Below are 20,116 nucleotides of genomic sequence, written 5' to 3'. Positions count from 1 at the left end.
ACAGTAATAATGGACAACTTCAACACCCTATTGACAGCATTAGTCAAATGGTTGAGACAGAAAGTCAACAAAGACATATTGGACTTAAATTGGACTTTAGACCAAAAGGACTTCAACAATCATTTACAGAACATTCTACCCAACAACTACAGAATATGCATTATTCTTATGAGTACATGGAACATTCGCCAAGATAGATATCACATGTTAGGCCACTAAACAAGTCTTAAGAGATTTTTAAAATCAAGTATCTTCTCAGACCACAGTGGAATAAATCTGTAACCAGTAACAAGAGGAACTTCAGAAAGCATAAAAATACATGGAAATTAAACAATATCCTCTGGAATGATCATGGGATTAATGAAGAAATTAAGACACATTAAAAGATTTTTTGAAACAAATGAAAATGGAAACACAACACACTGAAACCTGTGGTATACAGCAAAAGCATTGCAAAAGGTAAGTTTGTAGCATTAAATGCCTATATATCAAAAAAGCAGAAAGATCCCAAATTGATGACCTATCATTCTGTCTCAAGGAATTAGAAAAGCAAGAAAATACCAAACCCAGAATTATCAGAAGAAATAACAAAGACCTGAGCAGCACTAAATAAAAATAAAGACAAAAAAAATACAAAAGATCAAGGAAATTAAAAGTTGGTTCTTCAAAAAGATAAACAAAATTGGTAAATTGCTAGCAAGACTAACCAGGAAGAGAGAGGATCCAAATAAACAAAACCAGAAATGAACAAGGAGATATTACAACTGATACCACAAACATACAAAAGATTGTCACAGACTATTATGAGCAACTATACACTCACAAAGTAGAAAACCTGGAAGAAATGGATAAATTCCTGGAAACATACAACCTCCCAATATTGAACCCAGAAGAAATAGAAATCCTGAATAGACCAATAACAACTACCAAGATTGAATCAGTAATTTAAAAATCTCCCAACAAAAAAGAGTTCAGGACCAGATGGATTCACAGCCAAATGTGTACAAAGAAGAATTAATACCAGTCCTCCTGAACCTGCCCCAAAAAATTAAGGAGTAGGGAATTCTCCATAAATAATTCTATGAGGTCATTACCATCCTGATACCAAACCAGGCAAGGACACAACAAAAACAGAAAAGTACAGACCAATATCCCTGATGAACACAGACTCCAAAATCCTCAACAAAATACTAACAAACCAAATCTACTAGCATATCATAAAGATAATTACCATGATTGAGTCAGTTTTATACCAGGGATGCAAGGATGCAACGTACACAAATCAATAAATGGGATACATTACATAAACAGAATGAAGGACAAAAATCATGATTATCTAAATAGGTACAGAAAAAGCATTTGATACAATTCAGCATCCCTGCATTATAAAAACCCTTAACAAACTAGGCATAAAAGGAATATACCTCACAGTAGTAAAGGCCACATACTACAGACCCACAGCCAACATCATACTGAAGTGGAAAAAGTTGAAAGCGTTCCCTCAAAGAACTGTAACAAGACAATGATGCCCACTTTAACCACTCCTATTCAACATAGTACTGGAAGTCCTAACCAGAACAATAAAGCAGGAGAAAGAAATAAAAGTTATCCAAATTGGAAAAGAAGAAGTAAAATTATTCCCGTTTGCTGATTATATGATCTTATATCTAGAAAAACCTAAAGATTCCACCAAAAACCTCTTAAATTTGATAAATGAATTCAAAGTTTGAGTATACAAAATCATTGTACAAAAATCAGTAGTGTTTCTATTCACCGATAATCTAGCTGAGAAAGAAATCAAGAAGGCAATCTCATTTAAAGTACTACAAAGAAAATAACAAAATATCTAGTAATATTTAACCAATGAAATGAAAGATCTCTACAAAGAAAACTACAAACCAGCGATGAAAGTAATTGTAGAGGATACTGACAAATGGAAAACCATCCCATGCTTATGGATCAGAAGAATTAATATCATTAAAATGATTATACTGCCCAAAGCATTGTACAGATCCAGTGCAATCTCTATCAAAATACCAACCCCATCTTTTACAGAATTAGAAAAAAAAATCCTAAAATTCATATGGAACCAAAAAAGTGCTCAAATAGGCAAAACAATCTTAAGCAAAAACAACAAAGCTGAAGACATTACATTTCCTGACTTCAGATTATACTGTGAGGCCATAGTAACAAAACAGCATGGTACTGATATAAAAACAGACACATAGGTCAATGGAAGAGAGTAGGTAACCCAGAAATAAAACCATGTATTTACAGCCAACTAAACTTTGCCTAAGTTAACAAGAGCATACACTGGGGAAAGGACACCCTCTTCAGAAAAAGGAGCTGGGGAATTGGATCAGCATATGCAGAAGAATGAAACTGGTCCCCTATCTCTTATCATATACAAAAATCAACTCAAGATGGAATAAAGACTTAAAGATAAGACCTGAAACTATAAAAAAATACTCAAAGTAAACCTGAGGAAAACTCTTCTGGACATTGGTCTAGGTGAAGAATTCATGACTAAGACCTCAAAAGCACAGGTAAAAAAAAAATAATAGACAATGGGACTTAATTAAACTAAAAAGCTTCTGCATGGCAAAAGAAATAAGATAGTGACAGGAGGCTGAGGCAGGAGAATCGCCTGAACCCAGGAGGCGGAGGTTGCAGTAAGCTGAGATTACACCACTGCACTCCAGCCTGGGCTACAAAGTGAGACTCCGCCTCAAAAAAAAAAAAAAAAAAAAAAAAAAGATAGTGAGCAAAGAACCTACAGAATGGGAGAAAACATTTGCAAATTGTGCATCTGACGGGGGACTAACAGCCAGAATTTACAAGGAACTCAAACAGCTAAACAACAACAACAACAAAAAAACACCAAGTAATCCCATTAAAAACTAGTCAAAGGAAATGAATAGGCATTTTTTAAAATAAGACATACCGATGGCCAACAGGCATATAAAGAAATGCTCAACATCACTAATCAGAGAAATGCAAATTAAAACCACAATGAGATATCATTTTACACCAATCAGAATGGCTATTATTAAAAAGAGAAAATAACATGTTGATGAGGATATGGAGAAAAGGGAACTCATGTACACTGTTGTTGGGAATGTAAATTAGTACAACTTCTATTGAAAACAGTACGGATTTTTTTTTTTTTTTTTTTGAGACAGTGTCTCACTCTGGTACCCAGGCTGGAGTGCAGTGGCATGATCTGGGCTCACTGCAACCTCCACCTCCCGGGTTCAAGCGATTCCCTTGCCTCAGCCTCCCGAGTAGCTGGGATTACAGGCAAGTGCCATCACACCTGGCTAATTTTTTTATATTTTTAGTAGAGACGGGGTTTCACCATGTTGGCCAGGCTGGTCTCAAACTCTTGACCTCTAGTGATCCACCTGCCTCGGCCTCCCAAAATGCTGGGATTACAGGCATGAGCCACTGCGCCTGGCCAGTATAGCTGTTTCTTAAGTGAAAATAGAACTATCATTCAATCCAGCAATCTCATTACTGGGTATCTAGTCAAAGGAAAAGAAATCATTACATCAAAAAGATACCTCCTCTCATATGTTTATTTGCACCTCTATTTACTTTGGCAAAGATGCAGTCAACCTAAGTTTCCATCAACAGATGAATAGGTAAAGAAAATGTGGCATGTATACACAATGGAATAATATTCAGAAATGGAAAAGAATTGGTCAGGTGCAGTGGCTCATGCCTGTAATTCCAGCACGTTGGGAGGCCGAGGCAGGTGGATCACTTGAGGTCAGGAATTTGATACCAGCCTGGCTAATGTGGCAAATTCCTGTCTCTACTAACAATACAAAAATTAGCCAGGCGTGGTAGGTGTGCCTGTAGTCCCAGCTATTTGGGTGGCTTATGCATGAGAATCACTTGAACTTGGGTAACAGAGGTTGCAGTGAGTCAAGATCGCACCACTGTACTCCAGCCCGGGGGACAGAGCAAGACGCTGTCTCAAAAAAGAAATAAGGAATGAAATAATATTTTTTACAACATGGATGGAACTAGAGGTAATCATCTTATGTGAAACAGCTCAGAAACAGGAAGTCAAATATTGCATGTTCTTACTTATAAGTGAGAGCTAAATAATGTGTACACATAGAGGTAGAGTGTGGAATGATAGACAATGGAGATTTGGAAGGTTGGGAGTAAGTAGGGGTAGATGATGAGAAATTACTTAATGAGTAACTATGTTACTCAAGAAATGGATATCCTAAAAGCCCTAACTTTACCACTCTAATCTATGCATGTAACATAATCACACTTGTACTGCACACATTTATACAAAGAAAAAAATAAATAAAAGCTTTTTCTAGTTATATAAGAACTACATTTTAACAGTTACCATCTCAAACTTTTAAATGAGAAAATTACATATGTTGTACACTATATCCTTTGGCCAATGAATGGCCCACCTTCATGTGAAAAAAATTCTCCATAAGGATGAAACTTTGGAGGAGCTATGTGTGTAACAGGAGAAAGACAATACTTCCTTGGCCAGATCATATCAACTTTTGTGGTCTGCAAAATGTTAGTAATAGTAGTACTAGCCTTTCAGTTGCTCTAGTCTGAGGTAAGTGTTACTTCTCTGTAAGACTTAAGATTTTACATTTAGCAAAAGATCTAGTTTACCATTATAGATGTGGAAAGAATAAGATGCAGTTGATTGAGATTCTAGATCCTTCTTAAACACTCACTCTGGTAAGGGGAAGGCTGAGAATGGATAGGACACTAACCCTGCCAAGAACTTTTAAGTTGGGAGAAAAAGGTTCAGTGAGAGATCCAGAGGCAAACCTAAGTTTCAGTATAACTTCCTGCATCACAGTTGAGAGTTTAAACTGCTAAGATATTTTGTTCATTGTAAACCGGCAAAGAAAAGCAGAGAGACAACAGTCAAATCCGGAAAATATGTAGAACGCCATATGCTATTTCAGCTTCTAATACCCAGCATCAGTTTCTAGTTGAAGAACTATTAATACGAAAATGGAAGGATGCAAGAATAGAGTGTGAATGCGGCCAAGAGGAAGAGGACCTGACATATGGAGAACTTTTCCAAACAGCTAGTACTTTTCTTAAAGAAATACAGAGTTTATTTCCCAGAGAGATTTCTGCAAATACTCTATAAACAGGACTCAGTATTTTGTCAAATATTTGGGTTTAGTTTTTGAAAATTTAAAGAATATCGTAAAATTTAGGCCTAATCAGGATGCTAAAGATGAATTGATGTATAAGTATAATGCTCTTCACACGTGTTTATAGCTGATATAAGATTATTAATAACAAATATGTACATTTTATGTTAATTCTTCTGAAGCAATTTTGAAGAATATAATGCTAGAATCACTGCTATATTAAAAATTCTAAACTTGGGATACATTTTTAATTTGAACAGATTATTAGCACCTTGATAAAGGACTAGATGTTGACAGACAAAGAGAATGTGAAGATATTTGTTGAGGTAGAAAAAAAAAAAACTGGTATTATAACGTTTAAAGGCTTGCTTCCGGAGAACTCAATGAGCAAATCAAGAAAGTATAAAAGTGCGCCTAGTAGCTTCATTATGCTAATGTTAACAGTTGCTGAATTATGGCAGATAAACCTGAAATTGGCAAAATGGAAACTCTAATGACATTTTTCACAAAATTCAATGTTTTCATTTTAATATAATTTAATGTCACATTTTGGCAAAAATAGCATGATTCAGCCAGGCTGGCTTATGTGTCTCCATATCTTACAAATGGCAGTCACAAAATTTTTCTAACTTACGCTTCTATCTTAGTCCATTTGGGCTTCCATAACAAAATCCTGTAAACTGGGTGGCTTATAAACAATAGGAATGTATTTCTTATAGTTCTGGAGGCTAGGAAGTCCCAGATTAAGACATTGGCAAATTCAGTGTTTTGTGATGGCCCGCTTCCTGGTTCATAGGCAGTCATCTGTTCACCCAAACCTCACATGGCAGAAGGGGTGAGTGGTCTTTCCCTGGTCTCTTTAAAAGGGAACTAATTCCATTCATGAGAGCTCCACCCTCGTGGATAAATCAATTCCCAGAGGCTTCTTATCCTAATACCATCACTTTGTGGGCTTGGATTTCAACGTACAAATTTTAGGGGAACACGAAGACTTACCATAGTAAACCTCCTACTTCAGTTTTTGATCAGTGTTTCATATAATATCTTAGAGATAGCTCCATAGGAGTATGTAGGGAACTGCCTCATTCTTTTCAGTGGTTGCTTTGGTTTCTGTTTCTTTGAATGGATAATTTATTTAACCAATCCCTCATTAATGAACATTTAGTACTATAGTAAGTATCCTTATGTATATATATTATTTTGTACCTGTGCAATATATCTGTAGGATAAATTCTTACAGGTGAAATTGCTGAGTAAAAGAGTTTGTTCTTTTTCATTTTTATAAGATTTTGCCAAATTGCTATCCATAGAGGTTAGCAAATTTGAGAGTAAAAAATGTATTATCAAAAAATTACAGTAATTATCAGAAAAACAAATAATATTAATTGTGTGACTACAAATGACTTCTAGACCCGTTATAGTAATATGCAAGTTAATTCTTTAATGTTGATGGCCTGCCATCTGCTACCTACTATACTTTGAAGTAAATGAGCTTCCATTTCAAAAACTTAGCCATCCCATTTTTAACACTTAATTTAAATAACCTAATACTATTACTAGCTAACATTACCCAGGAGGCTGAGTCAGGAGGATCACTTGAGCCCAGCAGTTCAAGACCATCCTGGGCATCACAGCGAGACCATATCTCTAAAGAAATTAATCCTTTTTTTTAGCCAGATGTGGTGGCACTTGCCTTTAGTCTCAGCTACTTCAGAGGCTGAGGCCAGAGGATCGCTTGAGCCCAGAAGTTTGAGGCTTCAGTGAGCTGTGAGCACACCACTGCACTGCAGCCTAGGTGACAAAATGAAACATCATCTCTTTATAAAAATAAAACAGTTTCCTAGCATGTGTCAGGCATTGTTCTAAGTGGTTTATGTATTTCAACTTATTTAATTTTCACAACAGTCCTACAAGCAATTATAATTGTTTTCCCAATTTACAGGTGAGGAAACCGAGGCCCGAGATATTATGTATCTTGGCAGAGCTGGTAACTTGTAGGGCTAAACCCTAGCCCTATAAGTTATTTTGAAAAATCATGCTGAACACACATATGCACATCTATAATTTCTTAAGTTTGTATTCACACTCTCATCGCAAATTATCCTTATCTTTCTTGTATCTTTTTGTGCTTGCAAACCTGCCTTTTACAGATGCGGCAAATTAAAACAGAAAGTTGTTGGTTTCGTTTTTGTTTTGTCCTGAGATACCTAGAAAATTAGAAACCAAGTTGAAATGGTCTTATGACAATCCCAGGTATGATAAATAAATGTATCATAATTTAACATTTTTCATTTTAAGTTGATGACCCTCAAGTTATTTCAGAAATGTGCCAAAGAAGCTCCTAAGAAACGTTTATAATAATAAATGTTAAAATGTTTTTTTAAAAAAATAACTTCCTGTGGTTCTTTCAGTAAGCTTTCATGACACTTTTTATCTGCAGGCAAGTGGCTGTATTCTCCTGTGTCTTGACATGCAGGCTTAGGTGAAATATTGTGGGCATAAAAATTGCATTTGGTAGGTCTGCTAGAAAGGGGTCATGTAAAAGTCATCTTTGATTTGTTAATGGAATTCTTTTTTAGATGTAGTATATGGCAGTAGTGATGTGCATCCTAAGGGAAAAACCGGTCTCTTTTGTAAAGGTTTATTTTCATATTTATACACTGTAGTTCTGTTGCGTGTTTTTGATTTAGTAACAATTTATGTGTTTTTCTGTCGCAGAGCACTGCAGCCTGTGGTGTTGAGGCTCACAGCGATGCCATCCAGCCCTGCCACATCAGAGAGGCCATTCGACGCTACAGCCACAGGATTGGCCCACTTTCCCCATTCACAGTACGTAATAACAGAGTTATAAAAAGTTATATTTATAATATGAAAGAATTTTGATTTTCAAGTGGTCAAATGAAGAAGCAATGGAATTGTTGAAAGCAATTTGTGGTGACTGTAATTTTGTTGTATAAAAGTGGCATAATTCTCTTGGGAAATGAAAGTCATTTTCATCTCTTTTTGGAAGGACACTTTTTTTCTACAAAATATTATTTTCTTTCAATTACAAATTAAGTTTTTTTGTTGAGGTTTATAGTTTCTATTTTTCAAAGCTTAGGTTTATAAAACGTTATTCTCAAATTATATGTATCCAAATATTGCTAGTAGCACTTTATATTTTAAAATTGGTTAGATTGGCATTACCACTTCTATCAGATATCCTTCTCCTAAACATGCTTTTAGTTGAAAGAAGAAGAGATATTTCTTTACTGGCTTTGAACTAAGCTGAAATGCAGACAGCCTTTTACATCTTCAAATGATTTGAAAACTTATAGTCAGGGTTTTGTGTTGTTTTAATGGGGAATTAAAGACCTGATATTTCAACAGTCTAAAGAAAGTGTGTGCAGGTGTGTGTGTTTTAATTAAATGCTCATCTTATGGCCCTTTAAAAAAAAGATCTTATTTGTGTTGAGAAATTTCTTCAAGTCCTACTCTGTTTATAAGGAAGTAGTTCAACAGAAAGTAAAGTTTGATATACCTAACTGAGGAAAGTCAGATTTACTTTTTTGATACTCTGTTTTAACAAGCTAATGAAAATGTATATGTATAACACTATACATAAACAAATGAGAAAATAAATAGTAAGTATTACATAGTATACATTTTTACCTGAGTGGATTTTACTATTCATAAAAGTCATGATTTTGTCTATATTATCTTTTTTCCTTATGTTTAGTTAAATAGAATGCTTTCTTTCCATCCTTTATTTTTTTTAGTTGTTGTTAATTATGTAGATAGATTCTCTGTGTAACAGGAAGAACATGTTTTATAAATGTCTCCAGAAGCTCTCTGTAATGGTGAAACTTTGCACTTTTAATATTTGAAGTTTATCTTATATAAGAACATGATTTTAATATTGCTGATTAAAGCAATATATCCTTTTGCATGAATGTTTTTAAAGTCTTATAATTGAAAAGAAATAATTAAATCAAGTTTATTTTACATGATGGGTGAAGCTGTTTTAAATGACAGGCCAAAAGGAAGATGAACATGAAAAATTATGAATGAGAAAAATAAGAGATAATTGGAAGTAAGAATTTAAAAACCAACTGAAAGTGAAAAAAAACTTATAATGAAAGATTAAAAATATCAAATCCATCGATAACAGTCAAATAATGACGAATAGGTTGAGACAGTGGAAGGGAAAAAGAAGAAAAAAGAGGCAGTGTTTGATAATAATCTAGAAGCAATTAAAAGATAGCAAAGGGAAACATGATTTTTGAGAAATAACCTAAAATGGTAACTAAAAGTAATGAATAAAATTACATAAAGGAAAATGTATCTGATACAAGGAGAAAACACCCTAATCATGAAGTCTGCATTATTTCCTCAAAAAGAAGCGGTAGCTGCTTCTCTCTTCAAAGTTTTTGTTTTTAAAATAGACTGGACAGATCACCTGAGAGCCATCTTGGTTGATGACACTATTTACATACGTGTGTGTGTATATCTTTTCCCCCATGTCCAACCTGGTACTTATGTATTACTACTTTTACAATCTAAGACTGTAGTATTAGTATATGATAAAAATGTACTTTAAGCTAGCTTCAGATATTGCCTAAGCTAATTTGGATCTAATAAACATAAAGAATGGGCTTTTTAAAACTGATGACACAATTTTAAAATGCTTAATTTAAATACATCTAGAAAATAAAACAAGCCATGACCTGGAAGGTTCAGTTAGCCACTAGTAGAACAATCAAACAAAATCAACAACAAATGGTAACAAACTCCACCCCAGAGGGGCACCCAAGGTGTTATTATTCCTCAGGAGGGGACCACCACCTGGAAAGGTCTCCTCCATTTTCTTCAGCTATGAGAATTTGCGCACTACAAGAGTGAATATGCCTGCACTTTTTTTTTTTTTTTTTTTTTTTTTGAGATGGAGTCTCACTCTGTTGCCCAGGCTGGAGTGCATTGGTACGATCTCAGCTCACTGCAACTTCTACCTCCCAGGTTCAAGCAGTTCTCCCTACCTCAGCCTCCTGAGTAGCTGTGATTACAGGCACCTGCCACCATGCCCAACTAATTTTTGTACTAATTTTTTTTCTTTTTTTTTTTTTGAGACGGAGTCTCACTCTTGTCACCCAGGCTGGAATGCAGTGGCGCGAACTCGGCTCACTGCAAGCTCCGCCTCCCGGATTCACGCCATTCTCCTATCTCAGCCTCCTGAGTAGCTGGGACTACAGGCGCCCGCCATCACGCCTGGCTAATTTTGTGTGTGTTTTTTAGTAGAGACGGGGTTTCACCATGTTAGCCAGGATGGTCTTGATCTCCTGACTTCATGATCTGCCTGCCTCAGCCTCCCAAAGTGCTGGGATTACAGGCTTGAGCCACCTCGCCCAGCCTAATTTTTGTAATTTTTAGTAGAACTTCGCCATGTTGGCCAGGCTGGCCTTGAACTCCTGACCTCAGGTGATCCACCCACCTCGGCCTCGCAAAGTGCTGGGATTACAGGTATGAGCCACAGCGCCCAGGCTACCTGTGCTTTTTTTATATCATGAATTGCATGACCAGGGTGACACAGGTTTCACGGTATATAATACATAAATCTTCCTTTTAAAGTTAAAAATTATCTCATTAAAATGGGATGGATTTGTAGACTGTGTGTGTCAATAACGCGGCCACCCTGTCTTGGCTCCCACATACCTCAAGCTGCTAAAAAAAAAAAAGGGGGAGCTCATGGTAGAAACTTACCATGATTGGGGATGCTGATGTTCGCTTCCCTAAGGTCCACTCTGAGGACCTGACATGGTACTTTAAGCTGCAGTGGGGACACTTTGCCACCTCGGCTTTGAGCTGCAGCTCCTAACAAGAGAAAAGGTATGTGGACTGCTTTTATAGTAATCATAGATTGACACCTATATTTTCATACAGAAAGGCTGAACTGACTTGCCTCCAATGTAAAATGTACTTCATAAATTAAAATGCCAATGAACAACTAGTTTATATTTATGAAGCATAGAGATTTTGTCTTCATAGCATGTCATCCCAAATCTAGAGTTTTTGGTATATATTTAAATGTAACATCTAATTTAGAATACCCATAACAATGTGTGTATATATATCCATTTACCAATAATTTGATAGTTAATAGTTTACATGGAAACATAATTCAGATAGTATATTTAAAAATCTGCTTTTAGCGAGTCATCTTTCTGTCTACTTTATGACTTCTGAAATAATTTTATACCAAATGACATGATCAATTTCAGGAATATAATTCATTATATAAAGAATTGTAAGTGAATTTTTCACCTTAGGGATTATTTAAAGTGATAGAAGAAAGGAATACTTAAAACCATGTTAGCTGGGGAAGAAGGAGAAGAGTACAAACAATGCTTTGAATTGTAGTAGCTCCTGGAGTAGGAAGTACACAGGGAGAATGGCATAAACATCAGTCACCTGCCACACACCTGTGAACACCACATTCATGTGTGCTGTGGAGACACATACCATCCGTCCCCACTCAGCGGTTAGCAACAGTACTCTCTTTGGCATATTGGTTTTCATTGGTGATTTGTTTCTTTTCTGTATTCTCATTTATTCTCAATCCTACACAGAAGATAAGAGAAGGTATCTTACCTTCTTAAGTAATTTTCCTAAGTCAAGCTATTCATTAGATTAAATTAAATTAAACCAGAGCTAAGATTCAGGCCTTCCAACCCCTAGCTTCAAACACTTTCTCCTGAAATACACACTTTTGCAACTGTGCCCACCGTACCTCACTTTCTGTATACACACTCTAAAGAACCTTTAGAGAAACTAATTTTACTTTTTTGCTTCTTGTTTGTTTTTCTTAGTTCTAAAAATCACTTCAGATTCTATGATCTGCAGTATTCTAGAGTGCTTTTGCAACCTAGAATGTCCTGAGTGATTTTGATGCTTGCCATCTTATATTGCATTTTTATTCATAGTAGTTGATAATATGTGAAGTTATATTGTGTGGTGATTAAGAACTTTGATCCTGGAGCTAAATGGCTAGGGTCCAGATCCCAGCCCTGCTACCTACAAGCTGAGTAGCCTTACACAGGTTTCTTCACCGCTTAATGGCTGTTCCCTCATCCCTAAAGTGAGGATATTAGATTATACTTCATGATAGGATTTAAGAAGTACTGTGAACTTAATTAACATATAGTAAGCTCTTAATAAATTATATTAGTAATAGTGGAAGTAGTAGTAGCTATGGTATATTTTTTAAAAGACATAAATAATACAAAGTAAGCGGAAACCATTCCACTCAACCACACTCAAATGCGTGTGCCTGTGCACACACATATGTACACACCGAGGCTATCTGGCCTTACTCTATAAGCCCGGAAAAAAACTAAAAATTTCAATAATAATGTGGTTTGTTTATGGACTAATAGTTTGTACCATTAAAATTTAAATACCATGTAAAAATTATTGTTCCTGAAAATAAATGATCATTTTTACTCTTTGGATTAATAACGGTTAAAGAATATAATTGTTTTTTTAATCACTGATCATCATAAATAAGTCTTAGCAACTGAGTGTACATACTTACCACCCGATTTTTTGCATACCAGCTAGGTTTTGCATACTAGCTCTGTGGAACAGAAATCTAAAGAACAAATGGGTGACCTAATTTATAAAGTTTCTTCAATTTCAGTGTTTGTGATTTTACATATTTGCATAAGTTATTGAAAAGGTTTTCAGAAATTGATGAATATATCAAAGTTGATACATTTTTTAATTACTGGGCTTATTTTTCTCAACTTTTAAAATTTCTTCAGTTTACTCATTATGAAAGAAATGCTACTGTTAGAAAATTATGAAAATATAGAAAAATAAAGAATAGAATAAAACTTACGTCCTAGAGATAACTACTGTTAATATATCACTACCTTTTCATCCTGCCCTTTTTCTTTGTATATACATATTAATAATTTAGCAAAATTGAGATTATTCTAATATTGTTACTTATCATTTTATAGTATATTATGTAGTCCTTAAAAACATGATTTGTAATAGCTTCATAATACACATTATACATCTAACTGTACCTTTATTCACTTAACCATTCCATTTTGTTCTTTATTTAGGTTATAAATAGTGATAGTGGATATTCTTGTATGTAAATATTTATCCATCTATCTAGTTGTTTCCTTATGATAGATTACTAGAAGTGAAATTCCTGGATCAAAGGATTGGACCTTTTAAATTTCCTGATAATCTTACCAAAATAATTCTTAGAAAACATGAATGACTTGGTAATTGTGTAAGTGGTATATGAGAGTATAAACTCAAATCAGCGTTGAATATTATCAGTTTTATTTTTGTCATTTTCCAGGCAAAAATAAAGTAGCAATTATAGCAGCTAATATTTGTTGAGCACTCATGCATCATGCACTGCACTGTACTGACTCACACAGGCCTCATGACGACCTTAACAAATAGAAACTATTGTTAATTTATAGATGAGAAAACTAACAGACTGTTACTAGCCTTCCCAAGTTAACATACAGCTAGTGAGTGATAGGATATTTTTGTTTTAATTTGTATTTGATAACTAATGATATTGAACATTTTTATATATTTACTAATAATTGGTATTTCTTTGAATTGAATTATGTCTTTGCCATTTTTTGTAGGGCATTAGATTTATTTGTATGAATCTACTAACTTATGTGAATAAATTTTTGTAATTAAAAAAATTTTTAAGACATTTATCAATTATGAACAGTAAAACTTTTTGTCAGGTTTGTTGCAGGTATTTTTCCCAGTTCTCCATTTATCTTAATTTTTTTCTAATTTGATATGTTTTCAATATATAGGATTTTATGTAGTTAGGTCTACTGGTATTTTCCTCTATAATATTCTGTTGTCTTATGATTTAAAAATTGTATAACCTGAGATTAAATACACATCTGTATTTTTAATTATTTTTTATTCAACTATAATTCTACATTTTTATCTAATATATGGTATGAGAGTTTCTATAATATAAAAACTAAATATCAAAATATGCCAATCAATTAAATGAGTAATCTATCCAGTTCCTATTTATTAGGATTACTTTATTTATCATTTGTTAAATTACTACAAGCGTATCGCGGGTCTTTCTGTTCTCTATTCTGTATTATTTTCCAAAATTATTGATAGTGTTTTGTATGTACTACCTGAATATATAAAGAATACAACATTTAGGAAGGGCATCAGGGTCTAAAAATGGGTGTAACAAAGGTTTAAATGAATTGTCCCATCAGAAAATTCATTGGCATTTGTTTGAAGAATATTTTTTTCACAACCTAAAAATTCAAATGCTTTTGAATGGTAATGGTAATGATTTTAACAAAAACATTCTTAGAATTTACTTGTTCAGGGTTAGAAGTAAAGAGCATTTTAAAATGTTATGATTAGAGCATTTGGTGTTTTCTCTTAGAGAAAATACTCTGAGGGGTAGTCTAGTGTTCTCTTATGTCACAGGGAAGGTGGTCAGACATGTTTTATCTAGATCTTCACTATTTACAAGCAGTGGGTGGTACCCATGGTTACCTACTCAAGCCTAGCTCTCAATGGGAAGTGCTGTAAATTGCTGATATAAACCCAGGTCTGTAATTTTGAAAGCCAGAGTAAGGAAACTGTGTTCGCCGAGTGTGATGACATAATCCCATCTGTAATGCCTAAATCTATTTTAGTTTCTCCTGATATTCACAGTAGAAAAATGTTAACCCTCTGAACTTGCCATGTTATCAGGTAACTTTCTATTGAACTAGAATAGTGAGACAATAAAATTGCTCATTTAAGCATGGTCATTAACCTGAATAATACCTTAAGTGCATCTGTAGAAACAAATCTCTAGTCTTTACTGGAGAGGACTTGAGCTAGCCAGTTAGTCTGGACCTCTGAGAAGCTTTGTGATGTACCCAAAGACACTTTGCAAGTGCATGACAGAACTAACCCTAGAATCCAGCCTCCTGACTCTCAGATTACTGTGCCCATTTACTTTGATGTAAATTTATTAGAGGGTACTAGAGATGTTTTCATATCATTAGTTTAGGGATGTTCATAATGGACTAATAAGGATCGAAAATATGAAAAATTTTTAAAGAATTCTTCACATTGAACTTTTAAAAACAAAAGTGGCATGGCAGATTGTTTTGATCATTTTGATCTAGAATTTCATATTTGCAAATATTTATGTCATGAGCACATTAGGTTTGTCTGCATCTTATGTGTTCAACCTGGAAAATTAAATGTCACAAAATATTAGAATAATTTTCAAATCTAAATACCAAGTAGAAATTGGGTAGAAATAAATTATATGTGTTTTTACTGGAAGTGAAAATTTTCATAATAAATTTTTTGAGAGTACTAAATCTATTATTACAGATTGGAACCCAAACATATGTTTAAAACTGTAGGCCACTGATCCTAAGGAAAAAAATTAACATGTAGCATATTTATCATGTAAGAATAACCTGTAAGTGAGTATTTCCCAGAAAGATATGAAACATTTAATTTAACTACTTTGAATTTTAATCACCAGAACCTTTTCTGTGTACAGCAGCTAAATACTCTGTAGCTTACTGGTACCATAGGCTTCAATAAATTCTTACTAATCCTACCCATTAAACTTTTTCTTTATTGGTTGACCTGTATTCTTAACTCTTTCAGTGGTTTTATTCTAAAACTACAGCATTTCCTAAACTAAATTCTGTAGAAGACAAGTATTCCAAGAGGTATTAAGTCTGTATTTGTGTAAGGAAGATCCACTCTTAAAATTTCATTCAGTAAGTATAGGTGTATTTTGAAGTCAAAGTTATGGATGACAGTTGGAATATTATATCCATTAATGTCCACTTTATTTTTGTATATTTTTAATTGCACAACATTGAAAAGAGTTTGATTCAAAATACAGCCGTTTTTAATAATGTGCTATACAGGCCTGCAATAGTCTTGGTGCAAAAGAAATAGTAAAAATTATTTGTTTGAAAGTTGTTTCACTAACAATATCTGGCACGTGCTTCTATTTCTAAACTGGAAAGTGTTTAGAGGGAATCAATTTTTGGATTTCTTATCCAGCATAATTCTTCATGGTTTTCTGGAAAATATTTTTAAATGAATCTTAAAACACTGTAAGCTACTTAAAGATGTCACAAAGAAAATCTCCGTCATCTGAGGATCCTTCTCTGACAAATATTTATTGAAGTTTGAGAGTTAAATTTATTTTGCTTCGTCTATTGAAACCATATTTGGTGAACTTCATTTTCCACTATTGTAAGCATAACATCATGATTCTACATTGCCAACTGGAGTTGGTACGATCATGTTATATTATAAAATTGTTTAATTTTTTTTGTTTTTTGTTTTTTTTAATCAGCAGGCAGATGTGGGGAGAAGGGAAGAGAGATCTTATCTCATTTAAACTCTCTGCAGCAGTATCTTACCTTGGGGCAGCCAGTACATTTGTTTATAAGAAATTATTCAGTTCTGTTTTGAAAAATCCTGGTATTGCCAATAACTAATGTTTGTCTCTGTGGTATACAGTGACTGTTCAAACACATTTTACTCTTTCCCGCTTTCACTTTGTATTATTAGTAAACACCTCAAATTTAGTTCAGCACAGGACATACATCCTGAGGTGATAGACTTACTTGCACAATTTTATACAGAGTATATTTGGGCTGCTTTAAATATCAAAAACAAAACCTAAATTCCAAGACATAACTTACTAATCAACAGAACAATTATGAAAAGTTCAAATATAAAACAGTGGATGACATAACCTTTATTTGGAGTAGCACAAAAATTGTGATAGACATTCAAACCAAACATCTATGGAGACCCTAGAATATTCCAAAGAATCCTAGAATTTTCAGGAACATAGTCTGGAAAAGCAAATCACTTTTCTCTAATGGGGGACATAAAGCAGCAATGAAAGATGACAGTCTTAATCATCCCTCTGTATTTTCTCCAAGTTTATATATTTCAAAGTCTTTTTAAATTGGTAGTACTTCAAGAAATTAATCTATTTTTGTTATAACAGGTATACTATATCTTGAGGAATAGAGGAAGAATTTGATCATGAGTGCAAGGAAAGGGGTAATTTATACCAAATAGAAACCTTTTGAGTGGAATATTCTAAAAGGACTAAATCTTGAGGTTTAAATGTTGTTATAGTTTCTGGGTTTTTGCAGTCTTCTGGAGGAATGGAAATCGAATGAAGAAAATCCTTGGAGTGACTCTGAAAAGGAAAATATGTCTTTAAAAAAAATTACAGGATTCTTTTAACTCATGAATTCATGAAAGCAGCACAAGGATTAGCCAGGAGGAACTAAACTAAGTTGAGCTATTTCTAAATTTTAAAATTGTGCTGTAAAAATGGCAAGAAACTTCTTTAAAGTCTATGAAGAAACAAGAAGATTATAAATACTCAGATAGATGACTCTTTCAGTACATTAAGTTGCTCATGTTGACCTAGCAAAAATATTATTTTCATTTTTTAAGTATTTTATATACAAATTAGTTGAATATTAGAAAAATATCAGTTCTATTGAAATAGATTATTTATTTACTATTGCCAGAAACATCTAACATTCATAAGTGTGTTTTGTTTAAGTGAAGCATTTGTATACTCTTTTATTGATAGTGTGACAAAAAAATCCCCTCCAAATACCTGTGATGAGAGCCTGTTGAACTGTAGGTGATTTACTTTTTGGTGATTTCTTAAATATTGAAATGTCCTTTAATTTACTGATGTAGCTGCAAAGTTAATCCCAGAACATAATAAGTGGATTGTTTTAAATAGGAAATTTGCACCTTTCAAAAATGAAACTGATACCTTACTCTTATTGCGCCCAACATATATTTAAGACTATATGCAAGTTAGTTAAAATGTGCAGGAAAAAAATAATTATGCCTTGTTTTCCTAACCAGTGTTTTAATTATGATTTGATTTAAACCAAATCCCCTAGGCTATGTATGCACAGATCAAATCTCCCACCCCCACATACTGCCTCTGCATGACTCCAGGATGCGAGAAGAGAAAATTCATAGTCCATATGTCAGTCAGATGTTAATTTTTGCCCTGGCACCTGGATAGGTTCTCCCACCTGATTAGAGTGCACTCGCAGCTCTGGGCATATGCCCAATAAGTGGAGTATGCTCTCTAAATCAGGAAATATTTTGACTGATTAGTTGGCAGAGGTCATGAGGACAGAGCCCAGTGTCAGGCTCTGAGTTTGCCCAGGCGCATTCAAGGTGACAGTTGGGCTGCTGTGCCTTTCTGGTGGAAATAGCAGGGAGGGAGTATTTGAGTTGACTTTCTGGCTGCAGAAGTTCACAGCCTGGCCTACAGATTTCTGTCAATCCAATTCAAATACTTGTGTAGATTTTACAGTTTCCAGTAGAGACGTTAGAGCCTACATTTCTGGCTCTGATTTTACTCTATATTCCTGATCTAACCCAAAAACCCATACCTGTATTCGAGACTAATTAGGTAAGATCCTAACAAGTAAATGAGTTATAGTTGACAAATATTTCTCATCCAAGCAGGGTTTTGGTGTTCAAAAGAGAAAGAGAAAAAAGAAAAGAGAGCTAGCTTGGTTTCTACACTGTGCTTTTCTCTGAAGCCACTGTCTAAAGAAGAAAGTATTAGGGGTTGATCTTCATGTTGGTGACCTAACTTTGCCTTAATTTTTGATGGCAAACAATGTCTATCGTTCACACAACCAGCTTGCAAATGGTTAAAATAAAAAATTAAGGAGGCAGGGCAAGACTGTGTACTGCTATGAGTCAATCTGTCACCCACCACTGCTAGAAAAACAATCCAAAGTACATGCCTTCCTGATAGAATGAAAGCACACTTCGCATACAAAGGACAGCACTTGATTTTTGAGTATGGACAAGAATCCGTATCTGTACAACTGAACTACATGTGACCATTATTAACATCCACATGTGTCCTGAGATCTTATAGCTTTGATATCTGCATTTATTCAATAAGCATGTGCCAAACATTGTGTTAGAAATATATTGGGAGGGAGGTATGGTGTATGGAGATAAGAAACCAGTTATCCAAATATAGCAAAGGAGGTGAATAAATAAGCAGTGCCATGTGACTGATGTTGTAACTAAAAGAGGGACAGTGCCTTAGATACAGTGAAAGGATGGCACAATCTGCCTGAGGAAGTGAAGGAAAACTTTTAGGGTGTTTAATATTTGACTTTATAAAACAGAGGGGAAGGGAATGAGTAGTGATTTTGAAAAGACAATACAAGCACACAGAGGAGCGGGAATAAAATGAAAAATAAAATAGATGTATGAAAGTAGCATGGCTGTTCAGGCAAAGATGAGGAACTGGATCTGGAGTACGTTGAGATGAGATGAAGCATCAAAGATAAAGTGATGCCATTTTGAGAAGGACTTTTATTTATTTTTTTTTCAACTCTTAAAATAAATTTATTCATTCATTTATTCACGTATCCATTAAGTGGTGGTTAGACACCAAGTTTAGAGAGAGGAATTCCCGTAGCAGGAATTTTACAGTTCTGGGAGAAACCCATGTATCTGAAAAATCATATTAAGATAAAGAAAGTAGATTTGAAAGTAAATGCCACAGAGAAAAATGTAAATAATTTCAGGTATTTATAACATAGCATAAAATAAACCTTTAATAAAGTCACTTTTTTTTTATTATACTTTAAGTTTTCGGGTACATGTGCACATTGTGCAGGTTAGTTACATATGTATACGTGTGCCATGCTGGTGCGCTGCACCCACTAACTCGTCATCTAGCATTAGGTATATCTCCCAATGCTATCCCTCCCCCCTCCCCCCTCCCGACCACGGTCCCCAGAGTGTGATATTCCCCTTCCTGTGTCCATGTGATCTCATTGTTCAATTCCCACCTATGAGTGAGAATATGCGGTGTTTGGTTTTTTGTTCTTGCG

At 34.4% G+C, this 20,116-nt stretch overlaps 1 protein-coding gene across 23 annotated transcripts in view; it reads left to right on the top strand.

Moving 5' to 3' along the window:
• Positions 1-20,116, top strand: part of SUPT3H (SPT3 homolog, SAGA and STAGA complex component) — a 557,558-nt gene that overhangs the window by 432,390 nt on the left and 105,052 nt on the right. For all 23 annotated transcript variants that reach the window (XR_680802.5, XR_010158028.1, XR_002944240.3 and 20 more), the window contains one exon: positions 7,878-7,988. Coding sequence is in view for 19 of the 23 variants with exons in the window: in XM_054685865.2 (XP_054541840.1) it covers positions 7,878-7,988 (111 nt within the window). In the remaining 4 variants the exon portion in view is untranslated. The remainder of the gene's footprint in view (positions 1-7,877; positions 7,989-20,116) is intronic.

Source organism: Pan troglodytes, chromosome 5 (assembly GCF_028858775.2).
Source record: "Pan troglodytes isolate AG18354 chromosome 5, NHGRI_mPanTro3-v2.0_pri, whole genome shotgun sequence".
Lineage (NCBI taxonomy): Eukaryota > Metazoa > Chordata > Mammalia > Primates > Hominidae > Pan > Pan troglodytes.
This window is presented reverse-complemented; position numbering and strand designations above follow the sequence as displayed.